The sequence below is a fragment of the Apis mellifera genome, linkage group LG1, assembly GCF_003254395.2.
Source record: "Apis mellifera strain DH4 linkage group LG1, Amel_HAv3.1, whole genome shotgun sequence".
NCBI classification, from domain to species: domain Eukaryota; kingdom Metazoa; phylum Arthropoda; class Insecta; order Hymenoptera; family Apidae; genus Apis; species Apis mellifera.
The window spans coordinates 12,715,239-12,737,724 of NC_037638.1; the positions used below are offsets into that span (position 1 = coordinate 12,715,239).

The window sequence follows — 22,486 nt, forward strand, 5'->3', positions numbered from 1 at the left end:
TTTCAATCAAATCTTCAATTGAAAAAAATTTGACATTTGAAAAATTAAAGGGATAGAAGATTAATGTATAATAGTACAGTGAAAATATATATATGAAAAAAAATCAATACTTTAAAAATATTTCATTTTACATTTACTTGTAAATATACTTATAAATATTCAAATGTTCTATTATTCTATTCTAACGTTTACATATTAAGTGATATACGTACAATAAAAATGTGAAACAAATATGAACATTCTACTTTTTTCAAGTGTACTTAATTATAAAGTATACTTACAAATATTTAAACAAGCTTCACTAATGCATTCTAACATACATATTATGTACATATTAAATGTATGAAAAAATCAATACTTTACAGATATTCCACTTATTACAAGTACATAATAACGTTCCATTATTGCATTTTAAATTTACATAATAAATATTCTTCAATATTTCTTTTTAAATGTTTTGTTAATATTTAAAAGAAGAGACTTGTCTTAAACAAGATGGATAAAAGAATGTTTTATTCCTAAGAGAAATGCACGTTCAAGATTACTAAAATTTATATATGAATATATAAATATTATAATATAATCCACTTATTTTATACAAGTGTATCGATTTGAACGACTGTAACGATAAGAATAAAATTCCATATAATTAATGCAATTGTATATAAAATACATAATGTATTATTTCCAAATCATTTCAATCGATTATTATTCAACTTTTAAACATTTCTACTAACGAAATACCACGATAAACATTATGATTCCCCATCACAATCCACATTACAGCCCATTAATTTTTCCATTCCTAACCTAACTCGACGAATCGTTATCAAGCGACCAGTTTCCAACTATGAAAGAAAACCAATATCTGCCTCTTACCTTTACTCTTCTTTGCGAATGCGGTATCTAAACTGGCATCATTTACGCATATCACAGCGACTCATTGTTCGTGGAAGATTCAATCTCTTGGATCCGAGAAAGTCTTTTCCCGCATCCGTGCTAGCGAAAGAAGAATCGGGTACAGAGGAGAGGTCGAAGATAAATGAACCAAGCGTTATTTTCCGAACGTGCCGCGCTTTTACATAATGAATAGGAAAGCGAGAAAACACGTCTGATGGAGGATTTTGTTTTATTATTTACGTAAGCGATCGTGCGTACGGTTAAAGCGGTTGAATTTGCGCGCAAAAACTGCGACCAATTTCTAATAGCCGGTTGAATACGTGGTGGGGGGGGGGGATGACTAGTAACAAGCGTAGACAGTCGTTGCCAACGTGAAACGCTTAACTACGCACAAGTTTCCCTCCCTAGATTAGATGGTAGATGGTAGATAAGATACTTGGGCTTGTCATCGTATGGGACTGGGTTGCGGAAGATGCGCTTGTTTCCGATTGCTTCGCTTCATTCTTCCTTGGATTTACGATTTTCTTCGATGGGCTAATAATTTAAACGTGTAATAGAAAACTAGGCTCGACTTGTTTTTAAAAATTAAAAATAAATCTGCCTTCCTCTTATTTGCAAGATATTTGATTACCCTTAAATTCCATTATTTTGTTATAATTAAAAACTAAGGGAAAAAATGTAATAGAATATTTCTAAAGCTATTATAGCTTTTATTACTCGAAAGATTTAAAAGGAACTAGTGACTATTTGAAAAAAAGTTTTAAAGTATCAAATAACGAAAGTTGCTTAATCCTGTATATCGAATAACGTCAATTAAGATAATTAACAACTATTAGAAATAAGATTTCAAAAATTTTCTCATCGATCCTCTCTCGATTCCTAAAAGGAATCGATTCCCCGGACGTTCGAAACTTTCCTTGCGCAAAAAGGAAATATCTCATTACACCAAACCATTCAAGACCACCAACCAGAATTCCTCGAGTTCCTCGAGCGTCATTGGCTCCGATGCTATAACTCAACATCACTTCCATATGCGTACACCGCTCGATCGATTAAAATCCCCCATGAAATCACCGTGAAATCAGCTTTTGAAACCCCTGGGACGATTCTTAGACTCGGGCAAGAAAGTGGCGCGATGAAACCGGGCGAATCAAATGGGGGACTGGCGTTTCACGAAGATTGGAAGGAAGATTGCGCGCCATTTCTTGCGCGAAGGCCGAACGAATGCCGCCATTGGGCGAACAGTTCCGCGATGCTCGAGCCGGATAGTTAATAAATTAGTCCTATAACGTGGAGAAAGGGGAGGGGAGGGGAGGCAAAAACTGGCGCTGCTTCATAAGCTCGTTCCTCCTCCGCTCGCGGCCTGCCTTGAACAACCGGCACGCGGATTATCCGTAACGGCAGCGGCCTTCTTAAAGGAGGTACAATTTAATTGGAGCTCAACTTCCTCAGCCTTTCACCTTGGAGACCATTCTTCTGCCTCGGCCCAGCCAAGTTTCTATCCTCGATACAATCCTAAAAAAAACTCGCGAAGATCTGTTTAAAAGCTGATTTATATTATATTATGTTCGTTTGGACGAGAGACAGGAATGGGAGAAACGATTATAATGTTTTGAGTTTTATTTGATTTTTTTTTTTGAATTTTATTTGAGTTTTATTTGAGTTTTACTTAAATTTAAAAAAAATTGAATTAAAAAATTAATTATTATGCATATTATTCATATTTGTTTATTTATGATTTATATGATTAGTATAAAAAATTAATTTGAATTTTTAATATTTTTTAATTTTTAAAAATGCGATATACAAACGAAATGAATTAATTACATTAAATAATCGAGTCTGTTAATTTTGTTATAAATTATAATATTACAGGGATATCAATAGTTATTTTATTTAGATTCGTGGATCGTTAAGGAAAGAATTTTTTTATATATGACAATCGTTGAAAACAATTGTTCAATTTCCACGCATAATAAAAATTGTAATAAATTTCAAGTTGTGTCCACGTATTATTATTTGTTATTATCATCATTCAGCGGGTGAAATATAACTTTGAAAAGCTAGGCTTTGGAACAATCGGCAGATATTACACGTTCGTGCAACAATGACATAACCTAAAAATCACGATTTCTTTTTATCATTTCGTATCTGAGCAAAATCTCTGAAAACTTTACGTTATATCATATTACACAAATATCTTTAAATCAAAATTCTTCTTATATTAAAATTACATTCGTATTATTTATTTTAACGTTAAAATAAAAGTTTTTTTTAAATCGTGTCGACGCCAAAATCGGAGAAAGTGGTAAATCGCGGAGTCAAACGGTAGCAAAACGAGAAAGCAATCACAGGCCGGACGGGATTCGTTAACGAGTTGATCCGTTTCCTCGATCTATTTCTTCCGAACGGAATGGCATCGCTTTCACGCCGCGAAACATCCTCTCCCGAGGGGCCGCTCTTTCCTCTCCTTTGCGCTTACGTGCGCGTTCTCAGCCTCGAATTTGTGAAATTTTAAAACGATCTCCCCCGAGGATACAAGATGCAATTATCCGTACAAGAAATGGAGGATCGGTGTAATACTCGAGCGATTATAATTGTAGAAATTTTTCTCTCTTCTGAACAATTTAACAAGTAGAGCGATGTTTCATTCTCTGAATCATCTTATAATTGTTAAAAGTTACGTTACATAATTTTCTCTCGTTGTCCATTTCTATATTGGAACAAGAAACTTTTATTAAAATTAAAAATCTTGAACATTTCTATAAGGATGAAATAAGTTGCAGGTTGAAAGTAAAAGGAGTAAAATTTGAAAGTCGACGATAAGAGTTTCGAACGCGCTTGGAGCAGCGCATTCTCGCGTCCACCATCTTATTAAACGCTGAGGAAGCTTTAGTCTACGCGCTCGCGTTACACGCGCTGGAATTTACGGCATTGCCATTAAACCCGGTGGAATCTCTGATCGTTAGCCACCAGAACGGCGGATCCTCATTATAATTACTGTTATGATTCAACCACTGTGAATCTGTTGCATTTCACTTTGCCACTAATGAAACAACGTTTTAATAAAAACCTGGACAAATGAGATGTACCGAGCGATTTATCCAACGCAAAGATCCTTAAACATCTTCTTCATCATTAATCACGTAGATTAATCATGTAAAATAAAAATTGTACATTTTATTACCATAATCACGTCCTACTCTTCATTATGCAAATTCGTAGAACAAAACTTGATGAAAAAAATAATTTAAACATCCATTCATCGTGCTTTCTGAAAGCAAAAAAAATTTCAGATAAATTTAGATGATACGTGTAATAAAAAAAATAAGATAAAAATTTTATCGATACAATTCGAGATCACCCAGTATGGAGAATAATAAGAAGTAGAGAGAGAGAGAGAGAGAGAGATCGCAGTTTCTTATCAGGCGCGAACGCGGCAGCTTACGTAGGTGCGATATTTAAAAGCGAAGGCGTTGCCACGAGCGACTTTCCATGCTGCCTCGTTGCCCGCTATTAATTGAATGATCGCACCCTTGGCGATTTATTATGCGCAGTTTAATCGGATCGCGTACCGACAGTCGGTACTGTTAATCCGCTCGCGGTCCATTCCTGCACGCTCGTTATCTCGCGCGAGGGAAGCCTCGAGTCGCGCGCGGAAGCCTATTACACGGCTTGTAATAAGCGGCTCGCCGCGCGACGTTCGGGAACAACTGTTTCGTGCCGGCATCGCGAGTCGGAATCTCTTGGCTGCTCTCTATATTACACGTATTTAACCGAATGAATGACTACTTCTTCTTTTTTTGTTATTTTCTTCTCGCGAACGATTTGAAATTGGTTGGGAAAAAGTTGGTGGAGTGGAAACTGTGGAAAGTCGTTCTCGTGTTGATTTGACTATAAGTTGAGAACTATCAATCCGCGGTGAGTTTCGAATATGTAAGTCGAAACATGATCCGATTGATCGTAAATCTATCGTATAATTGGCATTGGTTATTGTAGCAAGTGGTGGAATTTGCTTTAGGTAATTGAAGATTCGTAGAAAGTTAGATCCTGTTTGATATACCTTGATACATATCTGGAATACAATACATCACGAGAAATAATTTTGGATTCATTGAATTGTACGTGTAATAATATATTGATATTATTGATACAAATATAACGTTGAACTCGAATATCGAATCTATTAGAGTCAATATATATGTGATAATATTGCAGTAGGCAAATTTGATTATTTTAGATATAAGTTCCTTTGAGATGCTTAGAATTTTGTAATGATAAATTTATAAGAATTCTATTAACGTAAGAAATGATTTGTTAAAATTGTATTTCTACGTTCCCATGGAAAGGAACAAGAAACGTGACATGCGAGAGACCTAATTATGCCGCGTATGCGTTATTCTTTCAAATTAGATCAACGGACAAATTACCATAAGCCTCGCGTATCTCGATATTTATGAGGAAGAATGTTTCTTACCAACGCTCTTCCTTGTTCGTTACGGTTCGCATATATACGCATTCGAGAACCAGTCGAAGATCATTATCATTATGTTACCGTGCGGATAACGTAATTGAATCTCTAAAAGCAGCTTCTTCTTCGTTTCGCCACTTATTACCACGTTGGTCGTTAATCCGCGCAGAGGGAAGCCAATAGTCAAGCAGGTGTTAAAGAATAATGCTTTGATGATAATGGATCGACAATGTGAATGTGGGCCGTGTGAGATCACCCGGGAAATTAAATAATTACCGTCAGTAATCGATCTGGCGAAGTTCGTTCACGCTTATATTGATGACAGAGGCGTACGAAAACAACGACGTTGCGTTTGCAGTGAAAGCGCGCGCGGTACTTTTCGACATGATTGATCGTTGGGGAAATTGAGTATCGGAGATGTATCTCGCGCATGCGCGGACGTCGCCGCCTAATGACCGTTCAGATCATTCGTGCTGTGGTTACGCCGCGTCGCGTGAGAATGCGTTATACCCGTTCAATTTTGTCTTATTTTTGTGCTATTTTTGTGGAAGTTTTTACGTTTGGCGCAACTTGGAGAAATCATCGATGTGTCGTTTGATGGATTATTCGAGCGTTCAACGATACGATTCAAAGGTACGAAACAATACGAAGTTTGTAGTTAATTAGATTTATTTTCGTTTACTTTTCCTTTTTATCCAACGTCTCAAACGAATCAAATATGGCTGACGCTGTCGGAAAACTGTCGGTTTCGGTCGGCAAGATTTCCGTGATAAGATTCCGTGATCGAGAACTGGTAATGATCCAGTTGTAGGCGTATGAAAATGTAACGTCATCCAGAGAAAGTGTATCGTTTTATGTTTACGTCTTACGGTGTATGCGTGAACGCGGAATGATTTTCACGATAGAAATTTTGCACCAGGTGGCCAGATATCATCATGATCGGAGCAATCTCAATTTCCCGTGTCTAGCTCGGAGAATACGGCGTTGGGACAAAAAAAATTCGATAATTATTATTATTATTACGTTGCGTTCGGTTTCGTTATAATCAATAGCTATATTCGCATTCTTAATAGTCGTGACAGTGGTACGTTACACTGCTATATATTCCGTAATTCTGCCTTTGAATAATCTCCATAATGTACATATGAAATCGCATAAAATCAAAAGAAATCGAGATGTTGTTCCTTTTCTATCAATCCGAGAGAAACGTATAGCATAGCGTGATTGAACACGTGTGCCATTCGTATTTATAGGCTTATTTTAGTGTGACTTCTTGATGAAAGGGTAATGCGTGTGTTATTACACTCATAAAAACCTACAATAAATCTCACTAACATGTGTGGTAGAATAATTACAGGAGAGTAGTAAGAAATCGTAAGAATTCATTTACTTTTTACATTACTCGTATTACGAATGTTTGTAAATTAATTTTTTATTCCTGCGTTATAACGAATAAATGCAAATATAACGAATAACGCAGTATATAATTTATTTGTTTTTTTGTTTTTTTTTGTGTGTGTGAATTATTATTTCACATTACATTTGAAATGAAACGATTCTTAAGAAATAATCGTTTCATCGATCTTACGTTTATAAACAATTTATTTTAATATAATTTATTTGACAACAATTTATTATTGTATTATTATTATTATTGTATATAACAAAAAATATTTTTAGAATTAATTTATAGTTTTTCCACGTGAGATAAAATAATAAATTTCAAATAAGGGCGAGATAGAGAACGAATAGGGTGCAGAGAATGTTAGTTCGAGTACCGAGAACCAGATGGCGGCGCAGTTCGTATTGTTTCTCGCAAGTTAAATTGTTTACGAAACGTTATATCTAACACGAGGAGGTGTGTAACCATCAGCTTTGCGCAGTGGCGATATCGTAACCAATGAGGTTCTACCGAGGTGCGATTTTTGCTAGTTGAAAACTTTTACCAATACCCCGCCATGACGATGTGAAAAATCATCGGCTACGGCAATTTTTGGTAACCCCTACGGGGGTTTTTAAACAATTATAAACATAGAGATTATTAGTACTGTCATTATTTTAGACGCTAAAAAATATATCTAATTTTTCATTCTTCGTTTCTTTTTCCACTTTTAAAACCTATGATAATTTAATATGATATATTATAAAATTCAGAGTAAATTTGCATCGATTATGTTTCCACTTTATTTCAAAGCATTTCACTCGTTCTTTCTTAAACGTCCTCACGAAAATAATCCTGAATATTAATGCCACCTGTTCGCTCTCTCAATTATCATTGGTTCCACCCCTAGTTCCTTATATCTTTATCGGTCGTTTAATTCCGACTGATTGAGCAGCGATTTCTCCATGCGTTTTCCGCGCGGTAAATTTCTTATCGATTTCACTCCATTCAGAGGGATTGCATTGTGCACGAGATCATTAAGGCGCGTTTACACAACAGAGACTATATACACGAATGCATGTGTTGTAGTTGCGTGCAACCAGGTCGAGGTCGACGTTTTAGGGTCTGTCGAGCGTGTGATTTCCGGCGAATCGGTATAAACGTTGAATAGTTCGTTCACTTACATTAGAGCCACACGCACCACTCGAAACTCCATTCAGGACGAACGATACGGCGATTAACCTATTTACCTATTGATCGACCGCTACTTCCGACAACCTTGTTTCGCGGTTCGGTGTGTATTAGCTGGTTGTTACGCACAATTACCATTGAGGATGTTATACCTATGTCTTGCTTGCGAAGTTACTAAAGTTATCCTTGTGCTTACATAATTGACGTCTCGAATGATATATGAAATATTTAAGTTTTTGCAAGACAGTACAAGACTTTTTCGATTTTTTTAAACGATAAAAATCATTTATATATTTTAATAAAATTCATGTATATTGTTACTAAATGAAATATTCAAAATATCAAAACCAATAAAGTACAGAGCATAATGAACAATTATTTTGAGCGAAATTTAGGGTTGTAATATTATTATACGATTAAAAGATTGAACTTTCGTTAAAGTTAGAATACTTATATGAATTTTTCTACATATTTATAATACTATTTACAAATTCTTCTCCTTCTTCTTTAATATTCTTTCCACGGATAAATCAAACTTGAGAAAATATCAAAATAATTCACTTACGGTTACTCGATTTTTGGCATGGGATAACTGAGAACGGTATTTCCATAAAGATGTGTACATTCCGTTAAACACAATCCAATTCGATGCGTACAGACAATGCGAGCGCTCGTTACTCTCACGCAATAGGCCGGCATGCGAGAAATAATTGCGCGTTGCTGGGGCCTTCGACCGAAGATCTGTCGGAAGTTCGTGAGATGTTCGTGATTTAAGAACTTTGGTAACTCGTGGGAAAAACCATCGCGTCCCGGTCTTTCGTTGCAAATCATTTCATTCTCGCCTCGAATATACACGATGTACACAAAGTGAGAATTTTAATATCTCAATTCGATCTCTTTAATTGTCTAAAGGATTCTCTTGGAGAAAAATGAGAAGAGGGGTTGTTTAAAAATAGTTTTATGAGAAAAGTTTAAATAAACATATTATCTTTGATTTTATATCTTTAATAATATAACAATCTTCTCACCCTTGACTTTGTGTCTGGATTGTATTCTTCTTATATATATATATTTATATTTAATTAATCGTTTAATTAATGATTTGATGCGAGATTGTTATAAATGGAAGAATTCTTGCTTCTTTTTTTTTTTTTGCTTAAAAAATAAATGGTATATATTAACGTATCTTTTAATTTTTTTTTTTTTTATAAAAGTCTATATAAATGATCAAAGTCAGTGAAAATATTTTACGACCGTTTCAAGGCGTCAAATTTAGGACGTGACCCGGGTATCAGGTTACCGCGTTTGTTACACTGTCAACCAAACTTTCAAGCGATAAACATTCGGAAATATGGCTAATAAAGTAGAATTTGATGGTAAAATTTCTCTTTTTTCCACCTTTTTACGAACCCATATGAATAAAATTCGAAATTAATTAATTTTTAGCCAGATACATTTACAAGTTTCTATAACAATTGCAAAAATGAAAAGCTCGTAATAACGAATGGAAGCATTATTGTTTATTACCTTTCTTATTAATTTCCATGTAAAAATATAACGATATTTATTATTATTATATACAGTGTCACATTTATTATCATTACTTTTTTCCAATTTAAATACTTTAAATAAGAAATTAAAACTCATCATCAATCAGACTTGTAATTTCATAGTACAAATTCTATGTCTTCCTCCTTTTCACTTTTGAATGAATTTTTCCTTATGAAATAATAAACTGGAAACAAATTTTATAACTAATCGAAGCTTTCCTCGAACGAAATTCGTGCAAATGGTCGAGAAAAAGAGATAAAAAGAACAGCGTTTAGCACCCTGCGTTGAGAGTAGAATTGAGAATTCAAATTCAACTCGGCAAGTTCACGATCGGTTCCGGGGCGGTAACAGGCTGGTGCCGCAGTGCAAGGTGCGGAAAGTTGGAAAGTTTCGTGGCGCCTTCCCCGCCGATCTCTGCGACACGAAGAGCGGCCGCCGCCTCGAGCTTCATATCGACGACGGCAGACTTTTAATTAACCGGCGAGAGCGGACTCGCGTGGAACCGAATAGATAAGCTCCTCCTCGGGAATGGAACGGAATCCGGCGCGAAGTTACGCCGAAAATTATGCAATTAAAAGCAGCTGTGAGTGTTGGCGTCTTATTCAACGATTTCTTTTTCTTCTCTTTATAATTTAATCTTTTTCTTATCACTGGATATCAATACATTTTGATCTATGCGTGTGTTAATTTTTGTATGAAGAAGTGTAGCTGTTACACGAGTAGAAAAGTGAATGAATGAATTTCGAACAATGAAATGAAGGAGATGATAATTGAGAAGAAATTTGCATTGAGAAATTTATATTTTTGTAAATGAAAATTGTAAAAGATAAGATACTATCTTCTTTCATTTTTAAAATATAAAATTGAAAAGTCAATATTGTTTATACATATATATATATTTTGAAAGAAATATTGCAAATGATTTAATCTCTCAATGTAATTTTTAATCATATTTACTGTTTTTAAATGGAATGAAATTTCATACTGTTAATAATTAAGATAAACGATGGAAAAAAGATAAAAAAAATATTTTTAAAAAAGTTGATATGATAAGTTTACTTTTCTAGATTCTTATATATTAAATTAAGTATTATAATAACAGATATTTAAAATTATTAAAAATATAATTATAATTAATAGAGGATTCTGAAATAATAAATGAAAGTTTAATTTAAACTTGATTTATAAATTAATTAATTCTAATGGAAATTTAAAATGTTTATAATTTAATTTTTTTGAAATTAAAAAATTTAATAATAAACTAGGATTAGATATCCTATTATAAAAGGATAAATATATTAAATAATTAAATGTTGAATCATTAAAGGCTTTTTATATTTAATTAGAAACACTTGTCGATTAATTAGTCCACAATAAGATTTACTCGAGTTTAAATTTATGTATTGTTGTTTTAATTGGCCTGAATTTAATAAGTTAGAGATATTAAGAGAATAATAATTCAAATCGAAATATATTCAAGATATGAGTTTCAATAAATTCAAAAAGTAAATTAAAGTAATTACTTTAATTGAAGATACAATTCTCCAATTCCAACACGACTCTTCTAAATTAATTAAACCTACGTTCATGCAAAATTTACGCTTCTCATCAGAACCAACGTGACCCAAAGGTGATTCAATTATCGGATACACGTTGAGGAGGCGTTGGCTCTTCTTTCTTTCATCTAAATTCACCTTAACATTTATTCTTAGATAATACTCGTAAATATATTGCAATAATATTTAAATTCTTAAGTCGAAAGAATCAAAGTCAAAAATTCTCACAATTGTATTGTAAATACAGAAAAGAAAAATATTATAATAAATATTGTTGTTTAGTGCTAATTCTAAAACAAGAATTTCCACGGGCGCAAGGAAAAGAACGATAGGAGGATATCGACGTTCGAAGGGGCGCGCCTTTTGCCGCGTGCTCATTAATCGAATCGCCAGGAGGGACTGGCGACCAGGCACGGCCGGTTCCGTGCCACGGGAACTCGATAATCTCGCGCCAGTTTTACGGCCATTTCCGATCGGCGGATCCACGAGTGAGCGCGTTTAAAGAGGTTCCGCGCGGCTATTTGTCTTCGTTTTGCGGCGTTCACGCACCGATAGCAGCGCCATTAATCATAATCCCGCGTTGGTCGCAGTGTTGTTCGCGCAAATCGCACGCGCGAGGGTCGTATCGAGCGACTACCTGGTCGAACCGCGATCACTCCGCCATTGTACAAAAGCGCGGATGGATTAATCGCGTATCATGTCGTTACGCCGATTCGGATACTGCGATCCCTCCTCCTCGATTGGAAACGCGAGCGTATCCCCTCCCCTCGAGTTATAATTATAAATTAAAACGCGCCTTGGCGCTGCCCCTTCAAGGGCTATTGATTTCAATTCGAACGAGTGGATGTATATGGAGTCAGATGTGTGTACCGTGTTGCGAGAAATTTTTGCTGGAACGATTTTAGAATTTTCGATAAACAACTCTATCTGGCGATTAATCGCGTTCGTGAATTTTTTCAGGAAAATGTATTTCTTTAAGCTGTTTCTAAATTTTATACGTTATAATTGGAAATAAAAAGTTATCTCTTTGATTTTGTTGAAGAAACTTTTTATATAGATAAGATCTTAATTCGTAGACTTTACATCAACGAAAATTCCCAACAGATAAAGTTCCACTTTCGATAATCTCATCTTTATACCCTTCCCCTTCAGAATTGTTTGCTTTCGACCGAGCACCTTTTTCTCCTTATTATTCAATTCAATCGATTATCCCTCCCCAACGGCGAAGAGCTGTTGAAGAGAGGTTAGGGAACTCGCCCTCGGATTATTATTACTTGCCGCGAGAATGCGCTGACTCTCGTACGAGAATCCTCATGCATATGGAACGTTCGCTCCGCGAAGTGTCGAACGCAATGATTGGATTGGTCCGTCCGCGATATTTTCGCGATTGCGCAATGAGAAAGAGCATGCGTCGCGATATAGGCATTGCGCTGCGAGCTTTCCAGTGGCACGGATGCTTCGCGTTGCGAACGATTCTTTCCACCGTCCCCCCCACCACCGCCTCTGAAAGTTGCCCGGAGGGATCTTTGGGGAGGAGAGGGGAAGAGAGGGAGAGGGAGATCCGCGTGGGGAACAATATCGAGACGAAAAGTCGTATAAATTTACGATCGCGCCGATGCCTTGTGTTCTCGCCACTCTCGGACTATCTCGGTCTCTGGTTAACACCGTAACGAGAACGTTTACCGGTGACACGCGATGAAAGGAGCTAATTTAAAATTCTAGTTTATGGGCCGATTGCAATTTACAATACAAGTGGCGCGTTGTAGGCGACCGCTCGCTAGGAATAGTTTTAATGATCGGCGGATGTGTTTGAAATTTACTCCGAAGAAACTATTAGAATGGCAATCAAATTGATTTATTGAACACTCCTCCTACGAAAGAATTACATAGTGAAATTTTACAATTCATTTTGAGATATATAAATATATTTATTATTACGGTTTAGTTTAGTTATGAGTGTAAGATTTTTATATTCGTTTTAATTTTGGTTTCGTGCATATATATCTGCAAAGTACGACTAGCGAAAAATAAAGAATCCGTTCTGACGTGATATTTTATTTGCTTTCAAAGGCATTTTCTCTACAGTGAGAACATTCTGTATATTCGAAAAAAGTATTTGAGCAACGTAACAAACGAATAGATGAAAAGATGTCGATGAACATTAATATCAATTTATATAAATATTATCAGAATTGAGCGAATTTTAAAATTTTCTTAATTAAAAATGTCTTCCTTTTTATTTGAACTTCTCGTACATGGAATTAAATTGGAATAATCAAACTTGACTCGTTTAATTTGTATTAATTTCTCGTACGCTTAAAAATAAAGTTATTGTTAAAAAGATCACGATTCTACTTGGATCGATACGCGTTGCTAAAACAGCAAAGCAAAAGGGGTCGTTGTACCCTCCTGTATTTTGCAGTCACGTGCGCGGGCAAACGGATCTCCCTTCTCCTTTTCTCTTTTTCTCGTTCCCCGTTCTTTTCTCTTGGATAATGGATGAGACCCGATATTTACATATTTTTCCATGTTCGTGCCGTATGCTCGGCCATGACTAGATCGGGCAAGGTACGACCTAGCACAAAGTAGCATAGCCGAGAACGACTCGGTTGCGACAACTGGGCATCGCATCGTCGAAAATACAATACGGGGGGCCTTCAAAGAGCTTCCGCGCGCGTATATCACGCGTTCTTACGACCCGATAATTTCTAGACGGCGGATTATTCGTTTACACGAATGACTCGATCGATATATAATTAATATAATTTTACTCGCCTCGCTGTGTGCAATTTTTTTGCAAATATGGATTATAACTTTTTTCTACAAATTATTTGCCATTATCGTGAATTTAGGTGCATTTGTTCTTATCTTTGTAACTTGAGTTCAGAGAAACTCGATCCTTGCGAGTCAAAATTTATTTCTATCGGTCGAGTTTTTTTATCGTCGATACTTCTCTGTAACCAAAAGTAATCGTGCTTTAGATTTTTTAATTAATTAAGAACTGAATAGAGAATTATTTCTGAATGAAATATTTCTTTTTTTAAACAGTTGTAAAAGCAAAGAATCAACGAAACAAAATTTGTTATCGATTTTTTCTTTCTTTATAATCTTGATTACATCATTAATCGAGGACATGATATTCATAATCGGATAAATCAATAATTTTGAAGAAAAAAGTATTTTCAATTTTTAATTATTCTTATTATTTTCTTTATAAAATTATTTCGAATTATTGATAAAATAAAACATAATAAAATTCCACTTCAATTTAAGTTAAATTTATTTAAAAAGAAGAAAAAACTTTGAAATTTATTATAAATTCAAAAACTCGAAAGCATTGTGCAATTCAATTTCACCTGTACAAGCTTTCAAAGTGTTTAGATGACAGCATGCTCGTGGCATTGTTTCATTGTCGCGAAGGGAGGTCGCGCATTCCACTGAATAATGGTGATTTTTCCGCATCCATTATCCCAGATATGGTGGCCCGAAAAATTTCGAAAGCTGCCGGTATTCAGTGTGCTGGGTGGGGTTCAAGTTCCAACTACCGGGGTGAATGGAGAGCATTGCTACTGCCTGGTCGACAAGCGGACGGTAATTTTTCATTTCGACGCCTGTGTTTCGTGAATTACGCGAAAATCTCGTGAAATTGTGAAAAATTCTTCTCGACTTTTCGTTGATGAAACAAAAGAATTGATTGAACGAGGTTATCGAAAAAATAGTTTAATTTAGTTTTTAAAAGTAATTACATTTGGTAATTTTATAATTATCCGATAAAGCGAGTATTTAATTGTTTTTTTTAAATTCTAAAAAATATACTTTTATTTAATTTTGGAATTACGTATCTTGAAAAGAATTATTCCGTCCAAAGGATTTTCCAATGCGTAATAGTATTTATAAACATATCCAAATTATCTCTGTTTTGGATACATTTTACTTGAAAATATTTACCGATACATAATACCTCCAATCGAAATCTCCCTTCCATCAACAAAAAAAAAAGAGATCTCTGTAATTACCATGCCACCCACGAAACGGTGTTTCCGCGAGGCGCACCCGCTTATGCAGGGTGAACTGATCGGCGGCAGGAGCCGAGTATAAACGAGTGGCAGCGAGCGGAGTTCCGACGTGCGTCGAACGCGAGCCGAGCGCGGTCGTCGGAAAAGTGTGGGCGGGGTGGGGATGGCGGGCAGCGAGTGGTGGGGAGGGGAGTCGAGGCAGGGTTCGAGCGCTTTGGCGGCGCTTAAGCGCTCGACGCGGGGGCATTGCCGTCGTGGCCGCAGTTACGATTCGATCGAGCGTCTCGCAGCGCGTTGCGACCATCCTTTCGCAGGACATTCGCAGCCGCCTCCTCGTTGTCAGTCGGACACGTGTTCGCGTGTTTTCCCACCCGAGCTTTCCGTCACGTGTATGGAAATAAATCGCACGTTGCTCCTCCGTAGATAACATTTATCGAATATTATCGATATATTCGAATATTATTGTAGAATATCTCGATTCTCGATGGATAGATGAGTTTGGTAGGAGGGAGCAGCATGAGTAGACCAAAGAGTCGAGTTGGACGAAGGATATCGTCGAGTCGAGAGACTTGAATCGAGGAAAGTGAAGTGATCGAAGGTCATATATATATTCGATCGTGATATTTTTCGAGCGTGTGTGGCCCGTTTCGAGCCGGCCGCTGGTGAATGAAGTAGGCGAACAGTATTCGCCGTAGGTCAGTTTCTCGAAGGAGGCCGTCGTATTCGTGCAGCCCTTCGCTCGAATCGGAACGCGGTAGACGATGTCCTCTAGCGTTCTACGTGGCGAGCTTGTTGCCTGGAAGGAACGGAGATCGTGCTCGGCAATTTCGTGAGATGACGAGATCGCGACGAGCTGTTCTTTCTTTCGGTAACGGCTTGAAACGTCGTGATCAATAGCTGTTTAATACACACGAAGTTGTGATTTTATGGTGATATATCGGTATTTGTATTGACGATCGAACCGATATCTCGTGCCATTTTTTTATCGTAAGTGCTCGTTCAGAGAATTTATGTGTTTCTCCTTCTTCTTCTTTTTTTTTTATTATTGTTTTTTCGAAAACTGTTAAACCCGTGATAAGTGTTAAACCCCGTCCACCAACCAACAGTGAGGAAGAGAACGTCGAGAGTGGATGAAGTGAGTGAAGAGTTATTTCTAGACTTCTCTTCATTTCGGATTACTCGACAACGATATCTCCTCCAGGGTGAGTCGATATTTCTATTCCTTCTACGAAAGTGTTTACGTTTCTGGATTACGATAAAATATTTCATCCTGAAACTCATCGGAATAATTAGATGATATCGTGATTGACAAATATCGTTTGCTTCACTTTCTCGATTCTCGGAATTGAATTAAACTTTTTGTATAATAATTCCAAATTAAATTATTATACAAATAACGAAGAAAATCGTTCGTAAGAGGCTCTCCTATTAAATATCATCGGGAAAGGGTTGGCACGCGCTGCCATAAATCGTTGGAGCGAGCTGTGCCGGCCCGTAAATCGGCCTTGCGACACGTTTATTTCCAGTCCCCATTAATTAAAATCCCAGCCTGCCTACCCTCTTCCTTCCTAGGATCCTAGGGTGATGAAGGTGGAAGGCGAAATAATTACGCAACGGGCAGCGATAAGACCTTACTGTACTCGTCCGAATCTCATTTCCATTCACGGCGTTTACGGTTCGAATAGCCGGTCGGAACGAGTTTGGCTCTCTCTCTCTCTCTCTCAGCGTTTATCTCGCTGTGAAGAATGTCACGGGTTCGACCGCGAACATTGTTTGTCTCCTGAGGGGAGAAATGTGTCGTGAATGGTCACGCGCTGGAATATTTTTATTCCAATCTTCTTTTTCTCTTTTTTCTGCTCCATTAGACGTGGAGAGAAATGCGAATGCTCGTTAAAAGACACATGGAGCAAAGGATTTTTCAATCGGAGTAACGATAAGTAACGGTGATATCGAGTTTATTAAATTGTCTGACAGTTGTGATGTATCGATATTGTTTATGTCTAGTTTAATTAGTTAGAATGGATTTATGGATTTCTCGTTAAAAATTTTGATATATTTGATTATTTATTAGTCACAGCGAGGTTTGGAATGTCAGAAAAATGGATGTTACATTTATCTATTACCTCGTCTTCTTTTTCTTCTTTCTCTTATATCTTCTTTCGAATAGAGAGATTCAATATTACTAAGTCAAAGGAATCAGGCCATTCTCAATATTTTTTTATTGAGAATACTTGATATACGAATGTTTAAAAAATTTTAGTAGGCTCGGACGATTGATGAAACGAAATGGTAAGGGAAGAGGGTTGAGGAGAGGAAGCTGGTGTCCGAAATCGCGAGACGGATTTGCCATTGGCGGCCAATAATTCTCCGTGCCGTGAGAAAAACGGGCTCGGATCGGCTCTGCGTTTAATCGCGTCCCGATCGCGGGGACCCGACGTTCGATCTCACGCTCCGGCGATCGTGGATTTGAGAGCTCTCCGCTCTCGTTATCGTATCGTTCATGGGCGTGTATATCGTCCGCGTACAAGGTTCACAAAATGGGCTAACGTTGTTTCCTGCCCGCGATACCCGCGACTCGCTTTCGAAACTTTGAAACTTCCCTCCACGAGTATAATATATATATATATATATATATATATATATATAGAATCATATTTTTTTTATAGAATTTCGGAGGTTTCCATCAGAGAGCATCACTTTTTCGATCTCGTGTTCATGCGTCTCTCGACGCGGATTTGTTGTCTCGAAAGATTCGCGGATAAGACGATGTTGTTCGATATTGGAACGATTTTTTTTCTTTTTGAAAAAAGGAGGAAAAAACGAAAAAACGAAGGAGATTGCTTCGATTTTCATTTAGATTGCGGATAAGACAACGTTGTTCGATATTGGAACGATTTTTTTTCTTTTTCTTGAGAAAAGGACGAAGGAGATCGGTTCGATTCTCATTTAGATTGTTACGATTTAATTAAGGAATTATCCGAAAATTTTCTTAATTACAAGTGGTTATATTTGGAAAGGAGATTTTGTAAAGAGAATAGGTTAAAAAAGTGTGGAAGATTTTAAATACGAATGAGAGGATATGTTTATATTGTTAGTTTTGTTGGATATTTTTTTAATGTTCAATGGAGTGAAGGTAATCTTTTCACTTTTTTTTAGAATTTTTTTTAGAATTTAATACATTTGATTCTTTTCATATACGAAACACTTGACGAGTCCATCATTTATAATTTCCATATCGAGTCAAACGAACTTTAAACATTCTTTAGGATTAATTAAATAAATTAGAAAAATCCATATTTGTTAATATATAAATATGTAATTTTTCGAGACAATTTTTCAAGTTACGAAAAATCACGAGGATCAAACTTTTCATATATGAAACTCGAAATATAATATATAACCGACATACAATATAATTTATATAAATATATAATTCATATACTCGACTAGTTTATCATTTATAATTTCCATATCGAATCAAACGAAATATTTTATTAAACGAATTTTAAACGTTCTTTAGGATCAATTAAATAAATTAGAAAAATCCGTATTTACAATATATAAATATATAATTCTTCGAGACAATTTCTCAAGTTACGAAAAATCACGAGGATCAAACTTGTTTTCATATATAAAACACTCGAAATATAATCAAACGAATTCTTTTTACCAAACTTATACATTCTTTAAGATTAATTAAATAAATTAGAAAAATCCATATTTACAATATATAAATATATATACAAATAATTCTTCGAGACAATTTCTCAAGTTACGAAAAATCATGAGGATCAAACTTGTTTTCATATACGAAACACTCGACGAGTCCATCATTTACAATTTCCATATCGAGTCAAACGAACTTCATACATTCTTTAGGATCAATTAAATAAATTAGAAAAATCTATATTTACAATATATATATATATATGTATATACAAATAATTCTTCGAGAATTTCTCAAGTTACGAAAAATCACGAGGATCAAACTTTTCATATATGAAACAATCGTAATATAATATAATATCGAATCGAACGAAATCTTTTTACTAAACTTTATACGTTCTTTAGGATTAATTAAATAAATTATAAAAATCCATATTTACAATATATAAATATATAATTCATATACTCGAGTTCATCATTTATAATTTCCATATCGAGTCAAACGAAATATTTTATTAAACGAATTTTAAATGTTCTTTAGAATTAATTAAATAAATTAAAAAAATTCATATTTACAATATATAAATATATAATTCTTCGAGACAATTTTTTAAATTACAAAAAATCAAACTTGTTTTCATATACGAAACACTCGACAAGTCTATCATTTATAATATCGAAATCTTTTTATCAAACAAACTTTATACGTTCTTTAGGATTAATTAAATAAATTAGAAAAATCCATATTTACAATATATAAATATATAATTCTTAGAGACAATTTTTCAAGTTACGAAAAATCACGAGAATCAAACTTATTTTCATGTATGAAATATCGACGAATTCATCATTTATAATATTGAATCAAACGAAATCTTTTTTACTTTATATATTCTTTAGGATTAATCAAATAAATTAGAAAAATTTGTATTTACAATATATAAATATATAATTCATATATTCGAGTTCATCATTTATAATTTCCATATCGAGTCAAACGAAATCCTTTTATTCAATGAATTTTATACGTTCTTTAGGATTAATGAAATAAATTAGAAAAATCCATATTTACAATATATAAATATATAATTCTTCGAGACAATTTTTCAAGTTACGAAAAATCACAAGGATCAAACTTATTTTCATATACGAAATACTCGACGAATCCATCATTTATAATATCGAATCAAACAAAATATTTTATTAAACGAATTTTATACGTTTTTTAGGATTAATTAAATAAATTAGAAAAATCCATATTTAATATATAAATGTACGTACAAATAATTCTTCGAGATAATTTCTCAAGTTATGAAAAATCACGAGAATCAAACTTGTTTTCATACTCGACAAGTTCATCATTTATAATTTCCATATCGAGTCAAACGAAATATTTTATTAAACGAATTTTAAACGTTCTTTAGGATTAATCAAATAAATTAGAAAAATCCGTATTTACAATATATATATATATACAATTCTTCGAGACAATTTCTCAAGTTACGAAAAATCACGAAAATTTTCAAATGATCTTTTCAAATACCGCGAGCGCAACAGCCTGTCACGCATTCCGCTTCCTATCAATTATCGAGCCACCCGGCATCCAAAGCGCGAGGGTTTAACGTGTCCCCGGTGTCGGCTGTGCACCTGGCGGCAATTATGATATACGAAGCAGCTCCCCTTTCACGAGCCGTGTCGGCCGGCCAAGCGCTCGAAACGCGCTCCTATATAACACGCGCGCGCGAGAATGTGTCTACTCTCTTTTTCGAAATCGCCAGTTTCGCGAGTGCGTCGCCCACGTATCGTTCGATTATGCGTCCATTAAACTCGTCCCTCGTCCCTTGTGTTGCACCCCGGTTCCTCCTGGCGATCCTGGAGAGAGCCCTGGCCGCTTTTCCCCTTTCCTCCCTCCTCCCTCCTCCTCCCTAGGTAGGCCACGTCGCGCTACCTGCCGAGTCGTGGGCAGGTTGGAATGCGCGTATACGAGCTCTCGGGTTCTCGTCGGGTATTATCGTCCTAATACCGAGCACCGTGAGCCGTCTTTATTAGCCAGCACGCGAGCCGAGGTTAAGCCTCGTTTTCACCGGCTCTCTGGGTTACCCACCGATGGGTGTGTCTACGGGAGAAAGAAAACGATTGGTTTCACTTTTCTTGGAGATAAGTTGGAGGGGGGGAGGGGGAGGGTTGGGACAGGGTGAACGAACCTGTTTATTTCGATTCTTTCCAGTTGTCGAGGGATTTTCTTTCCTTCCTTTCTTTCTTTCGTTTTTATTAGGGAAGAAGTAATCGTGTTCTTGTTGAATGATATTTGAGAGAGAATATGGAAGGAGTTGAATTGTTTTGTGATTGTTCTGCTTCTTCTTTTAGATATTGTATAATGAATGGATTTTTTAAAAGATAGGAAAGAAATATAATGTGATTGAATTGTTATAGATGTGTCTAAGGAAAAGATTGGTTTCATTTTTCTTGGAGATTTTCTTTCTTTTTTCTTTTTTTAATTAGGGAAGAAGTAATCGTGTTCTTGTTGAATAATGTTTGAGAGAGAATATAGAAGGAATTGAATTGTTTAAAAAATAGGAAAGAAATATAATTGAATTGTTATAGATGTATCTGAGGAAAAGATTGGTTTCACTTTTCTTGAGGATTTTCTTTTTTTTTTTTTTTTTAATAGGGAAGAAGTAATCGTGTTCTTGTTGAATGATATTTGAGAGAGAATATGGAAGGAGTTGAATTGTTTTGTGATTGTTCTGCTTCTTCTTTTAGATATTATATAATGAATGGATTTTTTAAAAGATAGGGAAGAAATATAATGTGATTGAATCGTTATAGATGTGTCTGAGGAAAAGATTGGTTTCACTTTTCTTAGGGATTTTCTTTCTTTTTTCTTTTTTTAATTAGGGAAGAAGTAATCGTGTTTAAAAAATAGAAAAGAAAATTAAAAAATAGGAAAGAAATATAAATGAATTGATATAGATGTATCTGAAGAAAAGATTGGTTTCACTTTTTTGGGGGATTTTTTTTCTTTTTTTTCTTTTTTTTCTTTTTTTTTTAATTAGGGAAGAAGTAATCGTGTTCTTGTTGAATGACGTTTGAGAATATGGAAGGAGTTGAATTGTTTTATGATTGTTCTGCTTCTTCTTTTAGATATTGTATAATGAATGGATTTTTTAAAAGAAGAGGGAAGAAATATAATGTGATTGAATCGTTATAGATGTGGAGGAAAAGATTGGTTTCATTTTTCTTGGAGATTTTCTTTCTTTTTTTCTTTTTTTTCTTTTTTTTAATTAAGGGAAGAAGTAATCGTGTTCTTGTTGAATAATGTTTGAGAGAGAATATAGAAGGAATTGAATTGTTTAAAAAATAGGAAAGAAATATAATTGAATTGTTATAGATGTATCTGAGGAAAAGATTGGTTTCACTTTTTTGGGGGATTTTCTTTCTTTTTTTTTTTTTTTATTAGGGAAGTAATCGTGTTCTTGTTGAATGGCATTTGAGAGAGAATATTGGAAGTTGAATTATTATATGATGGAGATTATAGTTCTTCTTTTAAATATTGTATAATGAATGAATTTTTTAAAAGATAGGAAAGAAATATAATTGAATTAATAATTGAATTGTTATAGATGTATTTGAGGAAAAGATTGGTTTCACTTTTCTTGGAGATAAATTGGAAGAAGGATTTTCTTTCTTTTCTTGGAGATAAGTTGGAAGAGGGAGTTCTTTTCTTGGAGATAAGTTGGGACAGGATAAACGG

At 35.0% G+C, this 22,486-nt stretch overlaps 1 protein-coding gene and 1 non-coding gene across 6 annotated transcripts in view; both read left to right on the plus strand.

The window, feature by feature from the left end:
* LOC410718 (puratrophin-1) overlaps positions 1-22,486 on the plus strand; it is a 401,681-nt gene that overhangs the window by 89,822 nt on the left and 289,373 nt on the right. The window contains exon 1 of one of the 5 annotated variants that reach the window (XM_026445387.1): positions 5,881-6,004. The exons of the other annotated variants lie outside the window; for them this stretch is intronic. Within the exon in view, the coding sequence (XP_026301172.1) occupies positions 5,957-6,004 (48 nt within the window). The 5' untranslated portion in view covers positions 5,881-5,956. Of the gene's footprint in view, positions 1-5,880; positions 6,005-22,486 lie in introns of those variants that run through there. 5 annotated transcript variants of the gene reach the window in all.
* On the plus strand, positions 7,243-7,383 carry LOC113219423. Its single transcript, XR_003306552.1, has one exon. It is a non-coding gene; the product is annotated as a U4 spliceosomal RNA (small nuclear RNA).